This window comes from Pelobates fuscus, chromosome 12, assembly GCF_036172605.1.
Source record: "Pelobates fuscus isolate aPelFus1 chromosome 12, aPelFus1.pri, whole genome shotgun sequence".
Lineage (NCBI taxonomy): Eukaryota > Metazoa > Chordata > Amphibia > Anura > Pelobatidae > Pelobates > Pelobates fuscus.
In genome coordinates, this window is record NC_086328.1 from 121,383,150 (window position 1) to 121,402,296 (window position 19,147).

Genomic DNA, 19,147 nt, shown 5'->3' on the forward strand with positions numbered 1-19,147 from the left:
TAGTGGTTAATAAAATATAATAATGTATTTTTTTTTTAAATACAATTTAAAGAATCACAATATTCAAAGTAATTTTCTGTAACTTGAAATATAATCGTAACAAATAGCAAGTCTTTCGGTAGCATAAACTAATCTCTATAAGCAAATTAAATCTTTGGTGAAAGCAGAGACTTCAGAATTTGGATCAGAAAGCTGATTGGATTACACTCCATTCCCCTATTAATATGTTCATCCAATCACATTTCCCACAGACAGCATTTGGATGGTTTTTCTTTCTCGAAGGCTGACATATACACCTGGCATTCAGTTTCGAGATGCGTAATGGGAACATAATTCTGTATTTTTTTGTGAATCTAAGCCAAAGAACTAAGAAAAACCAGGGACGTTTAAATATGGGGCAAAATCAGACCTCTAGTAATGACGAAATTGACGTTGCAGACTTGCAGGAAATGTATAAGAAGTTTGTGTTAGAATGTCCAAGCGGTGCCTTGCATCTCCATGAATTTAAACGTTTTTTTGGAATTTCAGCTAACAAGGAAGAATCACAATTTATAGAACGAATGTTCAGCTCGTTTGATAGGAATGGGGTAAGTCAAATCGGCTTCTTTTGATCTATACAGCCATTATGTTATGATAAATGCTGGCTCAGCCCTGGCTTACAGTAAGTCTGCAGACCTACCTGGTCTTTTTCCAAAAATCCCATAATGTAACAACCACCAAGTTGGCTAGGAGTCGTCAGAAATGTAATCATAATGTCTTGTCTTTTTTTTTTTTCAGAAAGCAGTGATAACATGAAAGCATATCTTTTGGAGAGGTCTATTCGAGACACCAATCATCAGTCCCTATTTTCCTATTCTGTATACTCTATTTTCTATTACCTTAATACACCTACAAGGGATATTTACTAAACTCCCAATTAAACCCTCGATATAATATTGTTGGATAAACTTTTAAAATTATTTGATATTATGAAAAATATTTAAAAAAAATTATTATTTTGATATTTTTCATATATAGATGTGTTTTTTTTTATTTTCTTTTTTTATACATATATTCTAATATTTTTTTAAGGGAAAAAAATTAACAAGTTTATGCACAAAATATCTGACAATATAAAATTAGGCTAAATCTAAATGATAAAACTGAGGGTTAAATAACTAAGCTGGAAAAATTTTAGCTTCATTTGTGCTTTTTGCTAAAACTCGGATGTGGGTGTATCACAGAGCTCCATAGCAATGAATCGCATAGTGATGTGATATGTGAATCAGATCACCATGGGTCTTTATAACCTAAAAAATGCATAATAATGAATGGTGTTTGTGAGTGCCTAACGATCACCATAGCAATAAAACATACAGAAACATAGAATGTGACGGCAGATATGAACCATTCGGCCCATCTAGTCTGCCCAGTTTTCTAAATACTTTCATTAGTCCCTGGCCTTATCTTATAGTTAGGATAGCCTTATGCCTATCCCACGCATGCTTAAACTCCTTCACTGTGTTAACCTCTACCACTTCAGCTGGAAGGCTATTCCATGCATCCACTACCCTCTCAGTAAAGTAATACTTCCTGATATTATTTTTAAACCTTTGCCCCTCTAATTTAAGACTATGTCCTCTTGTTGTGGTAGTTTTTCTTCTTTTACATATAGTCTCCTCCTTTACTGTGTTGATTCCCTTTATGTATTTAAATGTTTCTATCATATCCCCCTGTCTCGTCATGTTTCTATCATACCCCCCCTGTCAGTAATGTGTTTTATTGAGAACTCCACAGCAAAAAAACAGTCCCCAGCTTAGAATGTAAGCTCCTTTGAGAAGGGCCCTCAGCACCCTTTGTTCCTGTCCGCCCAACTTGTCTCATAGCAAATACTTTCTGTTAGTCCACCTACTGTACAGCTCTGCAGAATCTGCTGGCGTTTTATAAAAAATATAAAAAAAAATTTAAGGGGTTATAGTGTCTGGTATACCCTGGCACTGTCCTTTCATTCACTGTTTTTAATGCTAAACAGGAGTCTCTAGCAGCCCCATCCCCTCTATGCTGCTTGGATTGATGAGGAAACATTAGCCTGAGCAGAAATGGGTGGCTGTGATTGACTGTGAGTGCCAGCTGACTGCTTTCAGCCTATCACAGAGCCAATTGGTGGTATGAATTGGTATGGCTACAAGGAAGTGTGTAATCACCCCAGTAAGGGGGGGGGGGGGCTGTGTGGGGTCAGGGGTCCATCATTCAAAATGGTTTAACACTAAATAGAGTGACAATCACAGTGGACCCCCCCCCCCCACACTCTAACCAATTCTATGATATAAAATGGTTATAATGCCTACAGTGTCTCTTTAAGCTAAAGTTAATTTGGAGCTTAGAGTATCGCTGCAAGAAATTTAACAAATCTTTATTTAAAGAAGAGCCGTTGCTAATTATTTAAGATTAACCACTCTTTCACCCCTTAAGGACACATGACACGTGTGACATGTCATGATTCCCTTTTATTCCAGAAGTTTGGTCCTTAAGGGGTTAAAAGTTCTTCTATTTGCCATGATGTGCTCAAAATATCATTGGTTAGTATGTTTATCCTTTACAAAAAGGATCCTTTTATTGGTTGGTTTCTTTTATCCTTAAAAAAACTGATCATCAATGTAAGTGCCCAGAATACATACTATCTGGTGGTTTTCTCCTCCTATATATTATCTTGTAAAGTCAGTATACTTATCTAATCTTATTTTACTAGTATTCCTGCAGTACGCCCCGTTATACAACTTTCTATCACCACTCGTGTTTTCGTGTGCACTGATTATTCCTCTTACTAGCTTGCTACCATTTTCTATGTTTACTTTAAGATCTGTACATAGCTCAGGCTAGAATTTAAAAGGATACAATAGTGCCAGGAATACAAAGCTGTATCCCTGGCACTATAGCTCCCTCTGCCGCCCCTCGCCCTCCCTACCCCTCCCCCCTCCCCCACCCCCACCACTCCACATGGTAAATAAAGGTTTAAAAACCCTTTACATTCTTACCTGACCATGGCGCCAAAGTCCCTCGGTGCTTGGTCACAGCGCTGCCTCCTCCGATGTCCCTCGACAATCAGGCGCTAATGCGCATGCGCAGCAGTTTTACATTGCAGCACTAAGTGCAATAGGGACAGTGCACCCAAACCACTTCAATGAGCTGAAGTGTTTTGGGTGCCTATAGTGTCCCTTTAATATATTGCCTAATAGTATCCAGAATAGTGTTCATCTTGTTTTCATTAATTTTTTTTATTTTCATAAAAAGTGCAACAATCTTGACATGTCGTGTATTGTGTTTGCAACTTCTCGTGTCATACCGTATATACTCTTGTGGAAATGTCATCAAAAGCTTGCTTGCCTATTATAGCACTGCAAAAATAAAGAATGTTGAAAAAAATCCCTGTAATTAATGTGCTATCACAACACATTAACAGCAGGCACACTGTTCTCTCAGTTACGCATTCATTTTATCCTTTTACTCTTGAAGGACAACGCCATTGATTTTCTGGAATATGTGGCTGCCCTAAATCTGGTTCTCCGTGGGAAACTAGAACATAAGTTACGATGGACTTTTAAAATCTACGACAAAGATGGCAATGGCTGTGTGGATAAGAAGGAGTTGAAAGAAATCATAGAGGTATTTTTCTAAATGCCCCGTGTGTTAGAAGATTAAATATAATAACGAAAAAAATGATTTGCATTAGAAATGTAAAAAACTTGCAGGATCTAAGAGAAACGGAATATATGATTTAATATCACTGAGGCTTCAGGAAGTTATAAACATTAACAGCACGTCAACTTGTACAGTAACATAACAGAGGAAAGGATGGTAAAAGACAAGTCTGTACATTTTAACACATTCAATATTTAATGAAGTACGTTTCATACATTATTTATAACACCGGCGGGGGACATGCTGGGTACATTAGCCATATTAACCCTTAAGTTGCACCGTCCCAGTAGGGCTCTACACTTCCCTTCCATTCAGGTTGAGCAGAATGATTGTACTCCATTTTCGGGTTAAATCCATAATTGGTAGAAATTACTTTATCATCCTGCTGCATTATGGGTTAATCCCATAATTGCTAGAAAAGACATTATCCTGCCGCAGCACCTCATTGAAGTTCACCTGTATCCGGTGGCTGTTTTTCCATCGGGTACGTCTTGTTCTGCAACATCTTCATTGTGTGCTGCGGCACAGCTTTAGAGGCGGGAAGAGCAGACATCATAGTGTCTGTCATTAGCTGCCCATTGATTTACATTTTTCTTTTTTTCTTGACTTCTCTCTCTTTTTTCTTCTTCTTTTTTTGCAGATTGTTATTTGAAAAACTTATCCAAAATATTAAAATGAGGCCTTAGTTTGTTCTGGGGTGTAGAGTTTATGTTTACCCCCACTCAATAATTTTAATTGTATTGCCCTTGGAACAGAGGCATAACTAGAAACCACGGGGCCCCGGTGCAAAAATTGCCCTGGGGCCCCCCCATACATCTATCTTCCACCCCACACATCCCTGTCCCCCTCCCCTTTCTCACACATGTAGACAAACAAATACACATGCAGACACATACATACAGACACACACATACACACACACACACACTGAGACCCATACATACAGACAGGCATATGTAGAAACACACACACATACACTCATAAACTCACAGACACACACACACTTACAGACACACACTCACAGACACACTCAGACACACATACACTTACAAACACACCCACATTTCAGACACACACATACAGACACACACACACTGAGACACACATACACTTACAGACACACACACCCACAGACAAACACATATACACACACTCAGACACACACATACACTTACAGGAACACACACATACACACACTGAGACACACATACACATACAGACACACACACATACACTCACAGACAAACAAATACAAACATTCAGACACACACACGTACACTCACACTCAGACACACACATACACACTCAGACACACACATACACATTCAGACACACACATTCACTTACACACAGACACATACACACACATGCACTCAGACACACACACTCAAAGACAAACACATACACACACACACACTTACAGACACATACACTTACAGACACACACACATACACATCAGACATACACAGACACACACAAATTATTAATAATTAATGTCCACCCAGCCTCCCTGTCCCTGGGGTCCAGTGGGGCTTCAGTGCAGCGGGCGGCAGAGTTTCTGTCACACACGGCGAGGGAGCTGTGTTCTCTCTGATCTGCTCCCTTGCGCACCGTTTGCTGATTCCGGGAGCCGGAATATGAAGTCATATTCCAGCTCCCGGCATGAATAGACAGCCCGCGAGGAAGCAGATCAGAGAGAACACAGCTCCCTCGCCGTGTTTGACAGGAATTCTGCCGCCCACCAGGGGGGGTCCATTAGGTGGCCAGTAGGGGGGGTCCATTAGGTGGCTCTTGGGCCCCACCTTTGACAGGGGGAGTATGGAGGGGGCGGCATCTAGGAGGCCCATGGTCGCAGGGGTCGTGGCTGAAGCCGGGCCCCGTGCAGTGAAGGGCCCGGTCGCAGCCGCGACCCCTGCGACCGTTGTAGGTACGCCACTGCCTTGGAATGATAAGATGATAAAATGACCTTGGCTGGAATCAAACCCCTAACTTTGAGATGGAGCCATTTCCACAAAGCTGTAATGGAAAAGTATGATGATATTCTATACAATCCCCTAATATCTTTGCAACAAGCCTCTTCAATGGAACGCTGTAACTTAGAGGCCCAATACCCCAACATCTCTGAAACAAACCTCTTCAATGGAACGCTGTAACTTAGGGGCCCAATACCCCAACATCTCTGCAGCAAGCCTCTTCAATTGACGCTGTAACTTTAAGGCCCAATATCTCCACAACTCTGCAACAAGCCTCTTCAATTGACGCTGTAACTTTAAGGCCCAATATCCCAACATCTCTCCAACAAGCCTCTTGTAGCGTTACTTACCTTATCCGGGGGCCGGCAGAGGTCCTCTATTCCCGCCGCGCGCGGTCCTGCACGAGCCGAGCACGGCTCGTTCAAAGTTCTGATGAAGGCGGGCACTGACCGCGAGATGCGGTCATGTGTCCCGCCTAGCTCTAAGAGCGCGCCGCACGTCTCAGGCGCGCTCTTAAAGGCACCTTGGGAGCCGAAATGTAAAACGGTCTCCCATTGGCCCCTGTCATCCCACATTCCCCATACACTCATGTTTTGGGGGCGTGGATATGACAGGGGTCAATCAAATTAAAAACTAGGGTATTTATACTTACCTCTCCCTTAACTCCCTGCCCTATCGTGGTTTCTGATTCAGTTCCCTTTAGCGCTTGTATTGTTCAGTTGTGTTTTTTCGTGTTTGACCTTGGCTTTGTATTTGAATCCGTTTTTCTCTTTATCCCTGTTTTGTCTTGTTTGCCGGCTTACTGATTCCTGTGTAACAGACCTTGGCTAGTTCTTGTTTTTGCTGTCTCTTTGTTCCCTTGACCTCGGCTCGTTCCTGACTCTGTCACTTCTCTGTTACGTCGAGTCCGGCCATTCTAAGGTCCGGTAAGACGTATCTGCTTTATATTATCAATTGTTGGACTAAATCTTGCGTGTTGGGGTAAACTACCGTGACGCCTCTTCAATTGACGCTGTGACTTTAAGGCCCAATATCCCAACATCTCTCCAACAAGCCTCTTCAATTGACGCTGTAACTTTAAGGCCCAATATATCTCCAACAAGCCTATTCAATTGACGCTGTAACTTTAAGGCCCAATATCCCAACATCTCTCCAACAAGCCTCTTCAATTGTGCTCAGCTCTACCACCCACCCTGGTTCCCTCTAACTATATAGCATGCTCTCCCAACTGTTTGGTACCACAGTCAATCACCTCCTCATTCCACTCACATGTTATCAGTTACTGCAATTATACAATTAATTATCTCTGCCATCACCTCCAAATTTCTCTGCTACCTGTTGTCTCATCTCCCCATTTTAACCTTTAAATTGTAAGCTCACGGCTGGGCCCTCTACATTTTGTATTGGTCTGTTTATACTGTATTATTTTTTACCCAATTGTACAGTGCTGCGGAATATGTTGGGGCTTTATAAATTCTAGTAATAATAATAATAATAATATAAAGGCCATTAAATCAGAAGCTCATCGAGCTACGAATATCGATGGCAGGTTTTGGAAGTGGAGAGTTAATGCAGGCTCTGTCACGTTTTGCAAAGACCCCAGTTGGTAACTTTGCCGCTTGCAGTGAGGTGGCAGTGGGGTGCATGGAAAGGTGAGATAACTTACCTGAATTTTTTACCTCGTAGCCACAACCATATTCTTCCTTGTCAGCCTCTGCACCTCCTAGTGCTTCAGATGCCAAGAACCTAAGTCAGTGCTCTACTGTTGTGCATGCGTGTGAGTACAACACTGTCTGATGTCTATGGAAGTTCCTGTGAGATCGTGGAATCTTCCATAGACAAAGTCATTACAAAGCTTGACAGTGTTAGCTCTTTATTTATGTCCAGTTTTCCCTAGTGTAGGAAAAATACATAAGACAAAGTAGCCTTTGATAACTTTTGACTGGGTTGGGATTTCATGAAAATGTTATCTTTTTGAGTTTTTTTTCCAGGGAAGGGGGGGAGAGTGGAGTGACAGGACCGTTTTAAAATACATCTTTATTGTTTCAGATTAAAGCTCAAACCAAAACTGTGTATTTTCCAACATACTTTATACGAAGAGACAAAAAATGTGAGTGAGGATATAGATCTTCCAGTGTACCAGTGGAACTAATAAAGGGCAACGATTAATCCCAATTGGTAACTTCTCAGAGACTTGTCTCCGCAGTGGGTCATGCCTTAGTCAGTGGTCTCATAGAGAATACTAAGTGTCCTCAAAGTGAGTGGTAGGCAGAGACTCTATACAACTCTCAGACAGCCACTAAGGCCACTTTCTATAACGGACCTGCAATATTTGCAAGACCGATTTTATGCGTCTTTATAGTCATTGGCCACAAGGGAGAAACTTTGGATTGGTTGAGATCATCAGTAACGGTGTTGAGACCATCACGGCGTAGGATAGAACGTAATTTAAACTTATTTATATTATTGTTACAGGGGAGCCCATATATTTAAATTGGCAAGGAGTATAATGTTAGACTTAAAGATATGAAGTTAGAAATACATATATATGTTTTGTTAGAGTTCTCCAATGAATGAACCTCAGTATAATTAAATCAAATATTAATATTAAAATATTATGAAGGCAGGGTTTAAAGAATACACTTTTTTCCTCTATAGTCCTTTTATAGTGTAAAGAAAGACTGGAAGAGGGATTCAGAGGCCCAGTTCCTGAGTCCAGATGACGTATGTGAAAGGATTTTTCAAAGTGTTGATGAAAACGGAGATGGTAAGCATTCAATATTAGTTCAAAATTTCAGTAGTCGATAGAAAGAACAAAAGTCTACTTATGTGGTTATAATGAAGTGACCATCATGACGTGCTCACAAATTTTCTATATTATAATTTATGCTTGTCTTACTTTGTTCTGTTGAGTAAACATTCACATGTTCATTTACTGTGCAACTAAGGAGTATTGTATGGACAAGGAACATTTACTGCACATTCAACAATAAAGCATATGTCCTTAGTCAAATACATTTATACTTAAAGGGACTCTATTGCCTCGTTTCCACTGAGCGGATCGGTTCGGGTCGGTACAGTTTGGAAGGTTTAGAATGGACCAGCCCATTCTGGTGAGCGTTTCCACTGCAAGTCAGACCTTTCAGGGCCATGCGGGGTTTAGAAAAAATGCTCTTCCTGTCCACCAATCAATGGATTGTATAGTAGCTCTGCCCTAACCGAACCGTTCCATTTTCTATGGCCCTACATCTGAAGCAGGACCCTGAATGGATTGGTACGGTTCGCTTGTATGGACCACTTTCATAATGGAAACACCCAAAATAGCGAACCGAACCGAACCAAACCGATCCGCTCAGTGGAAACGAGGCCTATAGGAACCCAGAACACTCAATATAGTGGACTGGCTGCCCCCCCCCCCTCACCCTACCTTTTACCCTAGAGCTAAAAACTTTTTTTCCTGGCACTATAGCTTCCCCTCTGTCAAGGTCCCCCTGCCTCGTGGTGCATAAGGGGTTAAAAACACCTGTCACTTATGTGGGTCCGGAGCGATATCCCTCAGCGCTGGCTCGGGTCTGCCTTCTTTTTCTCGCTGGCTGATATTGGCGGGGGAGACCTAATGCGCATGACCACGCTCGCATTAGGATTTCCCCATAGGAAAGCATTATTCAATGCTTTCCTATGGGCTTTAGGGCGAAGCTGGACGTCCTTATGCATAACAGCCCAGAAGTCCCTCTATTGGCTGTCTGGTAGACAGCGACTATAGGTGAAGTTAACCCTAGCAAGTAATTATTGCAGTTTATTAAAAACTCCGAGCACCATAGCCACTACAGCGTTGGTGTATCACTGAGCTGCACAGCAATAAAAAGCATGATAATGTTCTGAAATTGCTAGGTTACCACGTAGCTTCGTTGAAGTAAATCCTAGTGATCTATCTATACATAGAAAATAATACTGTTCTTTTTTTTTTTTTTTTTTTGCAGGACTGCTCTCATTGCAGGAGTTTGTAGAGGGCGCAAAGAACGACCGATGGGTTTTAGAAATGCTGCAACTTAACACGAGTCCTTGCAACTGGGTTATGGAGCAAAGAAGAAAGAGTGCATTATTTTAACATGGAGACGCTCACTTTGGGCTGCCCAGAACAATAGAACTCACTTTTAATGACAAGTCCAGTAATCATTGGAAGAAAAGTATATTAATATACTGTATTCCTTCCTTATGTCAAATAGATAGATAGATAGATAGACAGATAGACAGATAGATAGACAGATAGATAGATAGATAGATAGATAGACAGATAGACAGATAGACAGATAGATAGACAGATAGATAGATAGATAGATAGATAGACAGATAGATAGATAGATAGATAGATAGATAGATAATTTCATACGTGCAAATATAGTAAAGAATGTCTATTTTACATTCTCGATTGTTAAAAAATGATCAGAGTAATGTATGGACTGTCATCATGGTTGTAGATTTTGAGCAGTTATTATAAAAAAATATAATGATGTCAAAGCATAAAGTTGACGTTTCCTTTCATTGTGTGAATATATAAGTTGAATTTGTGTGTCTGGTCTCTTGAGGTTAGAAAACAAACGCGGCCTGTGAACTCCGCTGCAATATGACTTTGCAGTCATATATAAAATCATAATCACATGCATTTCTAAACTGGATATTTCAAGCATATAACATCCATCGTCACAAACAGACTAAGACACAGTGAAATGTTCTGGGATGCAAGTCCCATTGTACAGTGCTGTAAAATGTGCTGGCACTTAAATAATAATAATAAGACAAGGGGTCACTGCCTGTCCTATGGGTCTTGTGGCACAGGGAATCCATTTTGTGTGGGCACAGATGGTTTATATGCAATAATCTTAAAAAAGAGATACACTACTCCCATGCGGAAAGGGCTCAAGGCATATTTGGGTCCATCCAGTCACTAATCAGGACATAAATCAGCTATAGGTTAGTACTGTATATACAGTGGAAAAGCTACCTTTGAGAGGACTTATAGGCCGTGTTTCCCACGATGCGTGGTCAGGCCAAGAAAGAAACCTGTGCCTCAGTGTCCACATGTTAGTATAATACCCAGCATATTAAGCCACATCACATCACACAATACAAATATCAGGCAGATTGGGCCTATTGTAATTCGTGGGCCTGGAACTACAGCTCCCCCAGACCCTGTGTTAGTCTGGCACTGGCTCACAGACTGCACTAATATACATGAGAGGGTATGTACTAGATCTGTCCTGCCAGGAGCATATACCCCTCTATCCACACACAGAAATGCCAGGCAGTGAGAGGTGGCAAGGACTGTAGAATTTGAAATCCAGTCTTCGAGGAGAGTTCTAACCAAGGCTGCCAACAGAACTCTCAGGGCAACTAAAATAACCACTGGCTAGCTATTTTTGCTCCACTTTGGTATTTAGAAAATAAATCCTCCCTCAAAGCTGAGAGTTCACTGAAGTGCATGCATTTATTAGCCTTTATTTCTACTTACACAAGCCGACCTGGCTTTTAAAAAGTAAGAGTAAAAATTATTTGCATATATATTTTATGCAAACTACATACCTGTTCATCTCATATTAAAGCGGAACTGTCAAAGTCTGGGGTCTTTACATAATTTGCGAAGACCCCTGATGGTGACATCGCCGCTCAGGATCTGTGGCCATGGAGGCAAGCAAAGGGGATTTTTATTTATCCGAACCTGTCCCTGGCAGGCGTCACCATTGTCTTCCTCTTCCTGTTGCTCCTCATAACTCCTGCTCCTTCAGCTGCCAAGATCCGAAGTCAGCACTGTATTCTCGCGCATGTGTGAGAGTACAGCATTGAGGTCTATTTTATTTGTATGATCCCTTTGTACAGCGCTACGGAATCTGATGGCGCTATATAAATAATAAAATAATGATAATAATAATAATGAAATACTCATGGTGGGGGCTGGGTTTGACAGCGTAGCTATAAGTGCACGACAACCTTCTACAGGAGAACAATCCATTGTATTTCTACTGCCATCTAGGAGAAATTCTTCTTAAACTACCAGAATATATGTTAATGAAATATAGATCCTGAGGGAGATAAGTGAGGCAGAGTCTTACAACACAGGGAAGAGCCTAAAGTTTCCAAATTAACCTGTTGAGGAGTTCTGGAAACACCATAAACCATGAGGCAGTTCTGTGACTTTATATCACAAAAATATGTTTTTCTTAACTTACCTACCGAGGACATTTACCCATTTCAGTGCGGTTTAGATATGATCAAAACGTTTTATACTGTGATCAGTCTGATCTAATTAATTCTGCTTTGTTTCTTTTTTTGGGGGGTTGTGTACATGGACTCCGTCACACCTGAGCCCTAACCTAGATAAAGCGTTAGCAGCCACAGGTTTAGCACTACAAATCTGGAGGGTGTTCAAAATTATCCAACCGTGCTCTTACTTGGTCGTGAGATGGAAACCAGACTGTAGCCAACAGGGTTGAACACTTCATTTGCTCAAATTTATTTTTGGCACATGGTCTGTTATTTTCAGTGGATGTTTCGGTATATATATATATGTTGACTTTACTTAATGAATAAAATTGGAACTTGTGTTTAACCTAAAGAAGTACTGTTGATGTAACAGGTAGTTTATTGAGTCTTGAGCCCTGTATTAGGGGCCTCTTCTCATTTGTTCTATGTTCCCTGACTTGACAATCCTTGGCACTACATATTCTCACTGCAGCCAAAAACACTATCGCAAAACACTGGAAGTCCACAACAGTTCCTCCAACACTTTTAATGATACTGTCAGAATACTCAACACTCAACACACAGAACAAATAAAATAAATAACAAAACCCTGAACCGTATTACTAGACCTTAGATTGGCCGGATTAAACGTTAATATAGGAAAGTACAGGATAGGCCCAGGTTAGGGAAATGGAATGTATGTAAACAGCAGACAAGGCAAAAGTCAAGGGAAACAGAAGTCAGAATAGTCCAAGTACAAGCCAAGGTCTGAATACACAAGAGACAATACAAATAATGTGCTCTCTGGTAACCAAACTGGAAATCACGACGAGGCACTGAAAACGAGCTGTTTTAGGTTTAAATAAGTAAAGGAGGGCTCTGATTGTTCCATAGATGTCATGTGACATCGAAACGTGTGTGCGTGATGTCGATGTGACGACGCATGCATGCTCACGATCGTCAGAAACTTGGACGACCTAAGAAGCCTTAAAAGGCTCTGGCGTGCAGTGACCGGTGACTCTAATACTACCAGACCTGGCTTCTGTTTCTGTAAAAGGGATGTCTGGCAGCGTTCATGGTGTGACCGATACAAACACTCCAATCCAAAACAAAATGAATGGGGAAATGGAGCATAGAAATCAGGGCATACTGTAGAAATTAGACAGGGTCTGGACTCGCAGGGACAGACATTATGGCACATAAGATGAGTGTACTACCGGTTATCCATAGAGTGCCCAAGGATCTCTATCTCTCCTCCCTCCTTCCTGCCCCCCTTCTAGTTTAAGATTTTATTTGAACTTTAGTTTTAGTCACTTGTGAGTCTAACGCTAGACATCCTAATTAACAAATTGAAATTACGTGTGTACGAGACAAGTTGTGTGTTTGTATCTGTAGATCATTATGCACATCGTATTACTGATTTGCTGTGTTACTGTAACCTTTTTCTATTGAAAAATGTTCAATTTAAAAAACAAAAATTATTTAGATCCTATATATATATATATATATATATATATATATATATATATATATGGCATTTAACAATCAGGACTGATACACTAATCTATGTTACGTTCTTTTTCTTCAGTTGCACTTAATGTGTAAAAAATATTATAAGCTTTTTTATTCCCCCTTTTTTTCCATTTTCAACATTTTATTTATGATCTGGTAACTTATCACTGCAAAAAGCTCATGTACCTCTACTAATTTTGCAGTAGGTAAGCTTCTGGGGGGGCTAGCGTTTCAAAGCAAAACACAATTTTAAATAAATCTAGGCTGGTGTAATAATTGAGTCTCCCTGGTGTGAGCGGGCAGTTAATCCTGCTCACAACAAACCATTAGGACATTGCATGTCATACTAACGGTGTTAAATCCCACTATTGTTAGGATCGCATGGAATGTCCTAATATCCTTTAGGGGTTACAAAAAAAAAGTACATAATTAGTGTGGTTGCACTTAATATGAAAGGTAAATTATGGTTGGACAAACACATGGCTCGAATTCAAGGTTTTGTTTTGGTTCAGAACTTGTTCAATTGCCTCTGTCCTCAAGTGGTTAAAAAAATCTTTATTAAAGTTTTGTTCTAATCTACAGCAATTTCAGTAATTCAGATTGTCTGTTGTCTGTCGATCCAGCTACATATACATACACTGTAACCAACTTCAACAAAACAAACGGGGTCCCTCCAATGCTGCAGCTGTGGCCCTTGACAGGTCGGGGTTCTCTTGTGTGTCACCATAGTTCCAAGTGGATCTCTCACCTTACCATTGTGGGAGATGCTGGAGAGACTTGTTAAACGTTTGATCAAAGTTTTGTGATGTGACAAATGGTACAAAATTCTATAAGTGTGGTAATTACCATGGAAACCAGTTGGAACTTTTTCAACTTTGCACCACTTTTTAAATCACAACACTCTGATAAATCTCTCCCACTGGCTTATTAAGTAAAGCTTGAATTATAGTGAATTGAAATTATAATTATGGTGTGGTGAAAGCCACAGACTAGCAGGAACGCCTAGAGATCTACAATCCACTTGTTCTAGGAATGGAAAGCGGCTGGATGCTCTGATCTTACTCTGTGCGATGTGTGCAGGTCAGATATGGTTGCGCTGTGCTGATGCAGGAAATTCGGGGGAAACAGGGAACAAATCTGGGATGGCAGAACACAGGACCTTGTGTTTGGGGTGCTCACGCTGAACCTGGGACAGTTGAGACATAGAGAACAGCCATAGGCGTGCGCACGGGGTGTGCCTGGGCACACCCTAATCCCCACGGCACGCGCTATCAAAGATCTCCCTCACGGACCCACAGGCAGGGAGGGAGGCAGGAGAGGACCCGGGGAGCTCTTGCCAGCAGCTCCACCGGGTTCCTCTCGCAGGGTCGGAGCGTTGTCGTGGCAATGCGCAGATCTCACGAGAGTAGAGTGGACTCTAGCCCTGCAGACTAGAGCTAGAGTTCACTCACCACTGGACCACCAGGGATGGCAGCAGCACAGTCCCCCCTCCCTACAAAAGGTAAGAAGGGAGGGGGGATATTAACTAAACGCCCCACCTCCACACAATACACACAAACAGTACCTACACACACACACACACAGCACCCTTACACAGCCCCTACACACATACATCACCCTTACACACACAGCACCCTTACACATACACACACACACACACACATTAACAGCACCCTCACACTAACAGCACCCTCACACGCACAGCACCCTCACACACAGCACCCTTACACATACACTCACAGCACACACTAACAGCACCCTCACACACAGCACCCTTACACACACAGCACCCTCACACATACACACACAGCACACACACACTAACAGCACCCTCACACATATAGCACCCTCACACACATCACCCTTACACATACACACACACTAACAGCACCCTCACACACAGCACCTTTACACATACACACACACACTAACAACACCCTCACCGACACACAGTGCCCTTACACACACACACACACACACTAACAGCACCTCCCCACACACACAACACCCTTACACACACACACACCACCCTCACAAACACACACAGCAACCTCACACACAGCACCCTTACACATACACACACACACACACACACACTAACAGCACCCTCTCACACACACAGTGCCCTCACACACACACAGCACCCTCACAAACACACACAGCCCCCTCACACACACAGCATCCTTACACACACAGCACCCTTACACACACAGCTCCCTTACACACACACAGTGCCTTCACACACAGTGCCTACACACACACAGCGCCTTCACACACATTGCCTACACACACACACACAGCAGTGTGTGTGTGTGTGTGTGTATGTATATGTATGTTTATATATATATATATATATATATATATATATGCGGCGTGTGTGTTTGTGCTTTAGTGTGCACACCCTTATGCAATGGGCTGCGCAAGCCTATGAGAACAGCAGTGGGACTCCTTCCTATCGTTAGCAAGTCCTGGTTCTGCAGAGACATTGTTAATTCACTAAAGTGAGAATTCAAAGAGAGTTTCAAATTCAAGGTAGGAATAGACAAACTGGAAAGATTCTTGTGTTCAGCTATGCTCTCAGTTTGGCTACTTTGGACAATAAATTTTAATTTCACCTTAAATTCACTTTGAATTCTCACATTAGTAAACAATCCTGTAAGATGTGGATATACTAAATACAATGATTTATAGAAATGATTTCACACAGGATTAATCACTAAAGTCTGAATAGTCAGCAAGTCAAAGTGATTTTCATTTTGGGCCATAGCAGCCAAACTTAAAGCTCACTTGGAGAATTTTTCCAATCTGGTTATTTTGGCCGTAAAGGGACACTCCGGTCACCATGACAACTTCATCTTAATCAAGTTGTTATGATGCCAGGAGGCTCCCGAACACACATGTACCTTTTATATAAATAGGGAGCTACTGATTGGCTTAGAGTGTCAACTGACCGCTCTAGCCAATCAGCGGTGCCCCTGCATGGTGGCACGCTACCTGTAACTCAGATTCAGAAGGCGCTGCTTCCTGGGGGACCAGCTGATCGTGCTGGAGACAACCAATGGGGTTCAACCGTTCGAGAACAGTTTAACCCCTTAAGGTATGAGTGTGCCGGGGGGGCTCCTTGCACCATAACAACTTAATTTAGATGAAGTTGTTATGGTGACCGGAGTGTCCCTTTAACCCCTTAAGGACACATGACATGTGTGACATGTCATGATTCCCTTTTATTCCAGAAGTTTGGTCCTTAAGGGGTTAAATTAAAAAATCCCTTTAAATTAACTTTGCATTCTAGTCGATTCACGATTTAGTGAATGAGACTATTTTTACAGCTCAGCAATTTTGGTAACAAACAGTTTGACTTGCTTTTCAGTTCTCATCCACTCTCAGTTTAGTAAATAAGCCCCTCCCTGCTCTAGCCACAGACTGCACTTGGGATGCTGAGGGACAGTTTCACAGCTGTGTAAGGCTGCCATCTTGCGGCCCCCCGGACTCCAAACAGCAGCCATTTGTCCTTAACCTGGCAACGCCGAGTGATAATCCGCCATCTTGGAAATGGGCAGAGGGGGGATAGGAACTGTCTAACGAAATCACGTGACTGGGATGGGGGCGTGGCTCTCCTGACGCCTGTCCTTTGACGTGAGCACTCAGCTGTGCTGCTAAACCTCTCCAAAGATGGCGTCCGGAGCCAGGCTGTGGGGGACTGGGGGACACTAGGAGTGCGGGGTAATGACACCTCCCTGAGGACCCCCGGGCTGAGGTGAGTCTCGCCCTCCATTACAGAGAGGGAGCAGGTCCTGCCCGGGGAAGGGGGTATTGGAGAGAAGTATTGCCCACTCCCCACCCCCCACTGTATGTTTTTGGGGGGCAGGACAAGTTCAGTGAAAATATAGGGGTCTACCCACCACAACCACATCCCTTCATCATGGGATTTCCCTCCCTGCTGTGTCAGTACAGGTCAGTGAGGGCTAACCTTGGAACCATGAAGTGTGTCTGGACTACACTTCCCATGATGCTCAGCCAGGTTTTAGACTAACTAGAATGGGGGTGTAGGCACCTGGGGTGCACTGCATGCCCTGTGATGCTCAGCCCCTAGAAGCTCACTAATTATGATGGTTAATCAGAAACATGCAGGTGCACTGCATGTCCAGAAATGCTAAGCCAGCCTTTAGCAGGGCTGCTTGGCCATCATGGGGAATGCAGTTTGGAGCCATTAGTGTTGCACTAACATTGGTTAATCAAAAACATGCAGGTGCACTGCATGTCCAGAAATGCTAAGCCAGCCTTTAGCAGGGCTGCTTGGCCATCATGGGGAATGCAGTTTGGAGCCATTAGTGTTGCACTAACTTTGGTTAATCAGAAACATGCAGGTGCACTGCATGTCCACAAATGCTCAGCCAGCCTTTAGCAGGGCTGCCTGAGCATCATGGGGAATGTAGTTAGGAGCCATTAGTGTTGCACTAATTTTCCCTTTAGGTGCAGCCTGCCTTTAGGCTGAGTGTCATGAGAGCTGTAGTTCAGAGACAATCTGGGTGTCAAGGTTAAATATCAATGACCAGTCACTAAATAAACAGCTCTGTTAAATGTACACATGCAATAATTGTATAATGTTATTAATATAGTATTTCCTGTACACCTGGCTGCCATTTCCAGTGTGCATCCTCCTCCTCACATGTACACCTGAAGCAATGTGGCTAATTCTCTACGCCAGGAGATGATTTGTCCAAATTGCATTGGGCCTAGCTATGCCTATGGCTGCCTCTCCTTTCCAGTCCTGTCACTGTGACAGCTGCAGATTTATCGCCCAGCTTCTCTCAGCTGTCACTTGGAGAAATTGCCTGCTCCCAGTTTTCATAAAGCTGATTTTAAGCTGAGGAAGTGTGTGTGTTGCAGGCCGGAGGTGGTCATCTACGTTCTCCGGGAACCTGCAGTGGGGAGATCTGGGCAATAAACACATCCTGAATTGGCATTTTTATTTTCAATTTTTGCTTACTTGAAACTACAAAATGCCATCTTATTTAATTGCAAAGCACCATGTTGGTCTGTTCCATAATATCTTTATTTTTACAGATTTAGTTTTCCAGTGCCAGCTCATACCAGCTTGCAAATTGTGCCCCTATATGGTTAAAAAGGAAATGTGTGCAGCCTTTGTACATATGGTGTTTGCTACAGAGAAAGGAAGATATAAAGCGATGGTTCTGAGTGAAAGCAGTTCTAGTTCTCAATCTTAGAATGTGTGCTCGGAATGCAAGGTGGGGTAATACTTATTGGGTGTTCCACTCCAGGTAGTAACTGGTTTAACAAGTTTTCACTTCCGTTTGAAGTCCTGGATCTAGTGATGATCACTGGCCTTTTTTCCAAGCCCTTTATGGAATGATTACGTTCCAGTGTAAACAAATGGAGTCCAGTATGATTTAACCCCTTTAAAAAGAAATTATATTTTAGTATGTCTTCAGAATGTCACCTGAATACTGTCTCCTGAAATGTCCTGTTTATTTAGCATTTGCCACTCTTACGATTTAGGATTTTTCAAGGCTACTTTGTTATGACAGACTTATTCCAACATTGGACCTTGAGTATATAAATAAAGTGTCAAAATTCAGGGCCATTCTAAGCACAATAACAACATAATCTTACTCTATTTACTCTGTAGTAGGTATGTGATTCATTCATGAGTCTGGGAGTCATTTTATTATTTTTCTTTAATGCATTTTGTTCCTTTCTTCCTGTTTAAAGGGACATTCTAAGC

At 42.1% G+C, this 19,147-nt stretch overlaps 2 protein-coding genes across 8 annotated transcripts in view; both read left to right on the top strand.

The window, feature by feature from the left end:
- Window positions 1-19,147, top strand: part of LOC134579425 (golgin subfamily B member 1-like) — a 146,027-nt gene that overhangs the window by 66,053 nt on the left and 60,827 nt on the right. For 4 of the 7 annotated variants that reach the window (XM_063438711.1, XM_063438714.1, XM_063438716.1 and 1 more), the window contains exon 1: window positions 17,037-17,162. The exons of 1 other annotated variant lie outside the window; for it this stretch is intronic. The gene's annotated coding sequence lies outside the window, so the exon portion shown is untranslated. Of the gene's footprint in view, window positions 1-17,036; window positions 17,163-19,147 lie in introns of those variants that run through there. 2 more of the 7 variants (XM_063438713.1, XM_063438712.1) reach the window with 1 other exon arrangement.
- LOC134578357 (guanylyl cyclase-activating protein 2-like) lies at window positions 284-9,879 on the top strand. Its single transcript, XM_063437347.1, has 4 exons — window positions 284-587; window positions 3,493-3,642; window positions 8,311-8,419; window positions 9,633-9,879. Exons 1-4 carry the CDS (start codon window positions 315-317, stop codon window positions 9,758-9,760), a joined length of 660 nt encoding a protein of 219 aa, XP_063293417.1. The 5' UTR covers window positions 284-314; the 3' UTR covers window positions 9,761-9,879.